The sequence below is a fragment of the Crotalus tigris genome, unplaced genomic scaffold (assembly GCF_016545835.1).
Source record: "Crotalus tigris isolate CLP2741 ecotype Arizona unplaced genomic scaffold, ASM1654583v1 scf7180000024472.5447098, whole genome shotgun sequence".
NCBI classification, from domain to species: domain Eukaryota; kingdom Metazoa; phylum Chordata; class Lepidosauria; order Squamata; family Viperidae; genus Crotalus; species Crotalus tigris.
In genome coordinates, this window is record NW_024100643.1 from 3,884,846 (window position 1) to 3,894,624 (window position 9,779).

At 36.9% G+C, this 9,779-nt stretch overlaps 1 protein-coding gene across 3 annotated transcripts in view; it reads left to right on the forward strand.

Annotated features, from left to right (window-relative positions):
* NGFR (nerve growth factor receptor) overlaps nt 1–9,228 on the forward strand; it is a 262,216-nt gene extending 252,988 nt beyond the window's left edge. For all 3 annotated transcript variants that reach the window (XM_039333071.1, XM_039333070.1, XM_039333069.1), the window contains one exon: nt 1,138–9,228. In XM_039333071.1, the coding sequence (XP_039189005.1) occupies nt 1,138–1,439 (302 nt within the window). In that variant the 3' untranslated portion in view covers nt 1,440–9,228. The remainder of the gene's footprint in view (nt 1–1,137) is intronic.
* Nucleotides 9,229–9,779: the final 551 nt, after the last annotated feature.

A 9,779-nucleotide genomic window follows, 5' to 3' on the forward strand; every position in this document is an offset into this window, starting at 1 on the left:
GTATGATAAGGGTGAATGAGTAGTTTTGTCCTTTATCATTTGCAAGCCCACTTGTGCTCAGATGATTATCTCTCAGAATTTGGATCCACCATTCTTTCTTTCTACAAATACATTGGGGTTGAACCAAATGGGAAATCCTGGAACTAAACTGAAGATTTATACATTTTTTTAATTTGAGAGATGTTCAGAATACAGTGGTTACAACACTAATTGTAATACAGGCAAAGAAAAAACATCAAAATATTAAAAGTGGCTTGAATATTGATGTCTGTGTGAAAATAATGGTGGATATAAACTTATCTGGTTTATTTAGAACAATTCATATTCTGCCTTGCCCAGTGATGTTCATGAAATTATCAAGAAAAACCTCCATCCAAATCTTGAATATGGTTTACCCTTGAAAGTATATTGATTTGTTTATATTTCTTATAAAACACAGAATAAAACTTCAATAATTCCATATTTTTCAGAATGTTCTAATGCTATTTTAAAAATACATTACAATATATGCTAAAAAGAATATATCATCAAAGGAATTTTACATGAAATGCAAATAAATGTAATATTTTACTATGAAATGCATCTACAATAGATTGTGCCAATCTTTTATTATTATTTTTTGTCAGTTAATATAGAAATAGGATGGAATAAATTCACATGAAACTGACTTGAACCAAAAAGACTCTGAGCCAAATGCTGGGTCTCCCACAGTAAAAGACTATCTATGGCTCCCACAATAATATCTGATCGTTTCCCCTTTCCCTTCTGGGCTTTTCCCCAGGAGCATGCACAATTGCTGAGGACTGTTGTACTGTATAAGCCAGGGATGTCAAACTGCCAGCCCGCAGGCCGTTACATCATACGGAGACCACACCCACCCCAACTCCGGCAATGTAAAAAACACCGCAATACGTCGCCACATGTCACGTGATGTGGCGAGTTTGACACCTATGGTATAAGCTATTCATTTTCATTTGTCATATTGTTTTGGGGCATTGTGGGGAATCTAAAATGGCTTCCAGCCATCTATTTCTCACTAAAACCCACTTTGGGAACATGGAACAGGTGAGTGTCTCACATGCAGCTATAATTGTTTTTTTAACCTTTCTCTATCCCAAACTCATTTCTCAATTTCAGGTCTTAAAGGAGATGGGAATCTTTACACCAGCCTGCCCCCTAACAAACGTGAGGAGGTTGAAAAGCTGTTGAATGGTTCCACAGAGGAGACATGGCGCCACCTGGCTGGAGAACTAGGCTACAAGGAAGATCACATAGACTCCTTTACACAAGAGGAGTACCCTGTTCGTGCTCTGCTCTCTGATTGGTCCAGCAAGGACAGTTCCACCATGGATGCCCTTTATTCAGCCTTGCGCAAAATCCAAAGGGGAGACATTGTGGAAAGCCTTTACAGTGAATCCACTGCTAGCTCACCAGTGTGAAGGAGAGAGAAGGGGCAGCAGCATTCTGAGTTAGCTTCTCACTTCCCCTACCCTAGTGGTGCCTCTTGGAAGAAGAATATGTGAAGGAAAAATAGAGCTCATTCTTTCTGGGGTCACTGGAACAATCCTGTAAACACTGATTTAGTTATATTTTCCTCTCTACCCTACTGTCCTAGTATTTTCATCCAATAGCTCTTGCTAGTAACAGACAATAAGATGATAAAAGGAAATGGAAGGAGTGGATGTCTTGTTTATACTGTATGTGCTCCTTAAAATCTCCTGGATTGATAGTGGGCTGCTGAACTGAGGCAAGAATGAAGAAAGACTTCCAGTGGTTGGATTCAGCTCATTCGCACCACTTTGGCAGAATCAGTAGCTAATTTTTTGTTGCCCAGGCCCAGAATGGACTTCCGGAAGCAGCATCCACACAGAGAACCAGTTGTTCACATATTTGAATCTCACCACTGAAGACATCAGTCCAAATCAATTGCTTGACTTCTCTTTCAGATGCCTCTGACATTTATCCTATGCGCTTCTCTCACAATCCCATCAACATTAGTTCTCTTTCTGCTCTTGCACATCAGTCACCAGTTTACCCTATTTAAGCACATCTGAAATCAGGAAAAAAAACAAGGAGACCAGCCAGATATGTTACAGAGTGATGAAGGATTCAAAGAAGGCAGAAAGAGTAGGAATGTTGGGCCTGAAACAAAGAGACATATGGTGTTTAGAGGACAAAGTGAACATTTGTTTTGAGGCAACCTCCTGGAGGGTCTCTTGAGTGGGGAGAAGAGAAATGTGGACCAGGTTTATAGTTATCAAAACTGACAACATGAAAATCAAAGAGAGAAGTTAAGGGATGGAACCCAAAGAGAAAAATAACCACATTTCTATCCAAGTATTGGTGACCACATCAAGACTATATTTGATCCTGCCCTTGTTTTCTTGCTCAGATGCATTCTTCTCTTGCTCAGTAAGAATTTTTTTTAAACCTCTTCTATTTTTCTCTTTCTGGGTTTGACTGAAACCAATAAAGTCATATAAACCCTTGCTTAAAGGAGCCAGATAAGCCACACTGATGAGTGGACTTAATTAGAAGCAAACAAGGCAAATGGTCTGACTTATTCATTCATTTTCCAAGGGATACTGCTTTGATGATGCCACATGCTCTACATTCTTCTTCAAACTGGTAAACCAATCACTGTGTGTTAAGAAGCTGTTCCCTCTATTGCATTAAAAGGGGAAGCAAGCAAACAAACAAACAAAAAAATCCCTTAGTGGCCTTAATGCACAAAATGGGGAGCAATCTATATGAAAACATAGCTGCTCTCAGAGGTAGAATTTTGCTGAATGTTATTCCTGTGTCAAGTGATGTACAGCCACCAAAGCACCCTACTATTTTCTGTTTTCAAACATTAAAGGGATATGAAAGTACTATGGGGATAGGATGGTGGGGAGGTATTCTACAAGCTAACAAGAATCACCAAAAGCTTTTGGGCAAAAAACAAAACAAAACTGGAACTGAACAATTTCTTCCCTCTGTATATGTATTACAAGATTCATGTTGGTTTCTTTTATTCTTATTCTGATGATATTCAGATAGACCTGATTAAAAAAAATGGTGGCATTTGAAAGCTCATAGGGTTTTAAACAGTTGACTGGGCTGTTCATGGGGATTGTTTAGCTGCTCGTCTTGTTTCTCTGAATTAAAACTGTGGAGAAGAAATCTCTCCATCATATGTATGCACGCACACGTATATATAAATATATACTTAGAAAGTAATGGGAATACTTCCTGGGGAATGTTAGTTAGGAATGCTAATTAATTTCCTTTCTCAACCAAGAGATGATTAGGGAAGCTTGGCAGTCTGCACAAAGTGTTGCTATTCTGATCACTTTTCTGTCATCATACTAGTTTTAATGGTTTGCCTCACCAGAAAACTTCTATTTTAACCTTGACATTTTAGCTGTCAACAAAACTTAGTAGCAATTTTAAATAGGATGCTACAAACAGATTGAGGAAAGTTAATTACATTTTTGCTTTCTATTTAAAAACTTTTTACAGAACAACTAGAATCATATCTTGTTTATGGGATGTTGCCATCACATCACATAACAATAATCATAAAAAAGAAGCCAGAGGGAGAGCTAGTAACATATCCAATGGACTCCTAAATTGTTTTAGAAAGAAAACATGGAGGTGGGTGGAGGTACCTATGGCCTTCCTGATTTTGAGCCTAGTTTAACATTGGCCCACCTAGTTTAACATTCTTTGATCTGGTAAAAACCTTCATATATACAGACAAAAGCCTTTTCATATCTGTTCTGAAATCTAACTTCCCTTTTTAATACTATGAAGGGCAAATAACTTGGACACACAAAGTAGGCACTTTACCTCAGAAATCCAATTCCACAATCTAGTTCAGCCTCCTTTTGGTAGATCACTCTAATGGCCCTTTTCTTGTAGAGATATGTGCCTTGTTGTGCATTGACTATCCCAAAAGAAACAAATAGCGTGCCAAATCTTTTTTACTTTTCTTGAACATGCAAGGCTATTAAACAGTTCTGCCTTTTAAGATCTACTGCATTAAGCCTGCCTTTTTTTTTCTTTTGGAACTACCAAATCTCCACAGATTAAGAGATACAGGCAAGATAGAAACCCCACTTGGGGTTCAGTTGGTTTCAGATTTTAGCAAACAGATTTTATCTTAGCAGGTAAATTTTGGCACGTGACACAATATACAGTCTGAATTTGGAGCTTAGTCTCTATCCTCTGCAAAAAAAAGAGAAAGCCCTTCTTCTATATGCTATTCTTTATTATTCTGAAGACACAGTAAGAACAAGACAACCAATAAATATAAGAGCGAATGATTAGTATTCTTGAATAATAAAACTATGAGGTATAAATATATCATATTATAACTGTATTATGCAACAGTTACATCTCTTCCTAAAATCATGTTTCAGCTGCATGATCTTAGGAAAAATGGGACTGTTTTAAAATGTTGCATAGACATCCTATGTTTGTCCTTCAAAACTTCCTTTTGTAATGAAATCAGAAATGTGGTACAGTTATATTGATTATCATAGCTGTGTGATTGATTGGTGCTGTTAATACTTGCATTTGAAGATCCCTCCTCATAAATGACTAATAAGGACACAATGTCAGAGATCAACAGTGCCTTTGGAATACAACTTTTTCTTTTGTTTAATCCAGGAAGTTAAAGGATGTTGAGTTCTTATGCTAACAACCCATAAAAAGAGATGGAAATATGAAAGGATAGGGCAAGGAAATGTAGAGCCTCCTTAGTTGAAATTTGGCCTATTTTACCTGGAATGAATTATCCTGAATAGAGTGTATCTTTATATCAGAGCCATGCTTAGTTGTAAAGGTATGTGTGTAGAAGAGGATATGTAAACCAGGAAAATGACACTTTATTATAAATCACTGTTGGCATACGTCTCCATTTTATTCACTAAATTGAACTGCAGTTGGGCACAGTAAACCTGTGGCTTTCCTTTATATGTTCAAATATCAGAATATTCCAAAAGCCCAATAGCTCCTGCTAGTCTCCTCATAAAGGATTGAAGGAGAATAATTGGTTATTTTCTCAGGGCTACTTAAAATGTGTATGAGAGAGAGTGTGTGTGTGTGTATATACCTAAACACAAACACACACACAAATACACACCTAGGCTGGTATAGAATCCGTGTTACTTAGGGAAGGGATTTGGGTTTTCAGATTTGGTGGATACAGGAAATCCCCTCCCTCCATTCCATTGGAAAAAGGAAGTTTCCAATGTTGAATTTCTTACCTGAAAATTATAACTCTTTCTCCAATCTTTGTTGAATGACCATTTGTAGTTCAAACCACTTTGCTTCTTCATTTATTTATGTGGGGTTTTTATATCTTATCCCAAGATCCTGAATAAATATTTCTCTTGACAGAAGCATTGGGTTGGTTAGTAGATTTCACTAAAATGAATTAAGTCTTAGTCTCTTCACTTCTAAGTTGGCAAGAATGGGGTAACTTAAAAGAGATTTTGGGCAGAAAATGGACACATATGTGTGACTAAATGATTTTTCAACAGCTGCATGGCCAGCTGTACATATGTACTGTGCAAATATGAACAGACATAATTGTGCCTACGACCTTATGTATGTATTCCAAAAATCAGATGAGGAAAGGATACACTATGTTAAGTGTTCAGTTGGCTTGGTTTTTTTTTCCCTAGATGCAATTCTTGCATTTAAAGAGGTTTGGATTTCTTTGCCCTCATTCTTCCCTATTCCCTGAACCAAATTGACATCACAAAATATCCCCTAAATTTTGTAGCTCTACCAAGTTTACTTTGCAATCAAAAAAGACAAACTGAATAGATTTAGATAAACATATCTAATGGGCCTACAGCTGTTCCAGACATTTCAGTACAGACACAGATGTTAGCTTTTAATGATAAATGTTCAGGAGTCCATAGCTTATGTTAAACTGCTATATGTGTTTGAGTTCATTTCAACTAATTGATGAATTATGATTAGCAGTTCGTGATTAGCTAAGACTGCTATATGGCTAGCTACTAACAAACCACTTTGAAGGGTAGCACCTTTGTAGAATTATCATTCAACAAAATCATGCAGTTTTATGTGTTGTATCCATCTTCTTTTTCACAGTATGCATGGGCTATTTATATATGGGTGGTCTCCCATTCAATTGCTGCTTGGATCCAAACCTGTTTACCTTTAGTTGAAGCAAGAGTACTTTCATAAACATGTATTATAGCTCTAGTAGAACATGTTTCTTCAGCTGCACACTATAAAAAAGTGGAACTGTAATTGACTTTCCATACCATTAAGGGACATTATGACTTTTCCATGCATTCATCCCATTGTATTATTTCATGCCTAAGTCCTTAGCACTACTCTTTTATCTTTCTTAAAAGATGTAGCTTTAACATAGTCAGGGACTTAAAGCAGCTAAACCTAACCTAGACAACCATTTAACAACAAGTTATTTTGTAATATGGTTCTATTTTTAAATTATCTTTTAAATAGGATCACAATATCTTCACAGCTTTAACTCTGTTACAGTAAAACACTGTGTATGTGAACTTTCTGAAGAGTTCTATTCCTTTGATGTCGCAATGCAATATGTTTCCAGATATAACCATTTTAACAAGTAGTCAATAATAAGGACTGGAATAATGTTTTTTAGAAGTTGTTAGTGTAGCTTAATTTTAATGTAATACTTAAGCATTAGAGGGCTAATTTAATTGAAAATTGAAAATCTACTATTGGTCGTATTGTTAATCTATGACTGGAAAGAATATTCTTTCATTAGTAACACACTTTCATTTACATAGAATTTTACTTTTATTTTATTTTGGAGTGGAAGAGAGAGACACAGACCCTGTGCCACAGATAAACACAATGTTTTGGTGCTTTTGTTAGAGCAATTAAAAATAGATGGTGATTAAAGGGGTATCTGGTTAAATTGCAAGCATGATGATAAACTATAGAATATTTTGGTCTCCCCAATCTAACATCGTACTTTTATAGAAGCAAAAGAGAAGTACTAAGGGCATCTACACATGAGTGACTTTGTTATTCTTCCTCCACCTCAACAGTCATGGGAAACATCACCTACAAAATTAAAGAGAATTATAAATGACAGATAGTATTGTGTAGATACCATAACATTGGAGTAAATATATCATTGTTACTGTACAATAAACCCTTATTGGAGAATAGACTTGGCAGTTCCAGACTGTGATCCAAGTACCAGATTGGAAGTAATGCCCTAAAACAAGATTATGTTGTTTGAAGCTCCAGATTAGAAGGCAAATGGCTTGATTGCATGTATTGACCTAGGCTCAAATTTCCCAACTCAGATCAGTCTGAGAAACAGAAGGACATCCAGTGCTTAGGATAAAGAGTCAAGATCCTCTAAAACTTGTCACCCAACTGAAATGTTTAATAAGGGGCAAAATGTGAAATGCTCTGAGAATAACTATATTTATTTAATTCAATCAGCACACATTTTTGTCTTGGGCCCATTTATTTGTTTATCTGTCTGACCTGCCCACTTTTTGAAAACTGCTCTATCATCCTTTAAAGATTAAATGTGGTCCTCAGCTTGAAAAGGGTCACACTTCCCTATTGTAAGTTGTCTTTTGTCATTTCTTCCTGAGCCTAAATGAATACACTGACACTGCACATCTACAGTAGTCTTAAATAGTGCATTAACCAGTTTTTTATGTTTCACACAGAACCATGAATTATATGGGCTGGATCATACAACAGCCTCAGCTCCGAAGAACAAATTAAGGTTATTACCAACCAGGCTTAAGAGTTTATACAAAAGTAGTCACTAAGTCTTCAGCTGGTGAAGCAAAATTGTCTGAACACAGCCATTTTGGAAGTGATGATTTACTCATTAGAAAGAGAAGGTGCTTAATACATACAAGAAAGTCCTAGCCTCCATTAGAACATAAATGCTTTGAAACTTTTTATGTCACAAGCACATAAAAAGATCAGCACTTCAGTCAAGCTGTTGTGACTGTTAACAGTGATTTTCTTGACACCCCCCACTCCTCAAATGTCCCTCCATAACTTTTGGCATTTTTCCCTCTACTATTTACCTAGAAACCACCTAAAAATAACACACACAATGCCAACAGGTCAAAGAGTGGATGAACCAACTTTCTGACTCCAGAAGAACAAATGATGTTAAGCACCAACTTATTTGAATCCATTTCTGTCTAAACTTCAAGCCTCCCCTGCCGAAGACAATCTAAACGGTAAGTAACAGACATTGACAGAAGCAGCCCGCACCAGGATGGGGAGCAGCTGCCCAGATGTTCCTTATTTTAAAGTCGAGTTTTGTTTTACATGTTGTTTATGTGCTAAGGGATACCCAAGGTTGTTTGATTCTGTGTTATTTTCTTGTTCAACCTTTTGTAAGCAGATCTGAAAGTGGAAATCTTTCATAATCTCAACATGGAAAGAGGATTATGTGGTTATTCTCAGGAGATGGGAAAGGCCCTTTTTATAGGCACAGGAGCACAAGCTCCACTGTGGTCATGGAAAATGTTTTCCTTTCACCTTTAACCAATTGACAAGCTTCAAATCTTCCTATATCCATCTGCCCGCCCTATTTCTAAATAACCAAATTTAGCTCAGCACACTGCTGAGAGATTAAAAATGACAGTAGGAAAATCCTGAGTTCCTTATTGGGAAGTGATTTTATATAAAAGTGATAAAAGAAAGAAAATTGGGTGACACTTAGAAAAAGCAACATTAGTTTTTGAGGGAAACTTTTAAGAACACCTTTTGAATCCTTACACACATGAAACAATGTATAAATGTTTGTTTGTTTGTTTCTATTTTGAGCCTGCCTGGGTCCACAGCAACTCTGGCCAGCTTCAATTAAATAATTTTTTAACATATATTCAAGAAAAAAGAATACAAGTGGGAAAGACTTTGGGAGGCAGGGTGAATAGAAGCTGACTAGGAATGATGAAGTAAGACAGGGCATATCCTTCACTCAAAGAATACCCTTCCTAGATTCTCAGAATGTAAAGTAGATGGTGGGAGATTTGTACTTTCAGACTTGCAAGATTCTATTAATGTAGCTTTACAATAAAGTAGAATTAACTCATCTGTTATGTTCTCTGTCTATTCTATCTGGTAAGACTGACAACTGATGTTCAGAAGACAGTAACAGAAAACCAAGGGGGCTCAACCACTATCCTTATCCAACCTCTAAAAAACAACCAGTTCTTTACTTTAACCAGTGCTTTTTTTGTTAAAAAAAAAAAAGTGCCGGAACTCACATATGTCATACAACCCGCCTTGCCTACCTTACAAGGTTCCATTCAAAAAAGGTGCCGGAACTCTGTTCTGGGCATTCTATGACCAAAAAAAGCCCTGACTTTAACAATTTGGCAAAAGCCAAAAGGGCAGAAGCAGTATGGCTCTCTAGGGGAATATCATTCCACAGAACAGGAGATCACTGAGAAGGCACACTTCCTAGTCATGTGAAGTGGGGCTGCTTAATGGACAAGACACGGAGCATGCCCACTTTAGATGACCTCACTAGATGGGAAGAAACATGTGGACATATGTGGTACCTCAAGTAACCAAGCTCTTTGTCATGAAGGTCTTCTGTAATAGTCTGTGAGAATGACCATGGGAGACAGAAGGAAGAGCTACGGACCAGAAAAAGGTCAGATAACGAATGGGGACATGGCAAACATCTCAGAGAAGACCTTCACTTGTTTCCTGGATTGTAAACACAATGGGGGAGAGATGTACTTTCAGACTTGCAAGATTTTGTTACA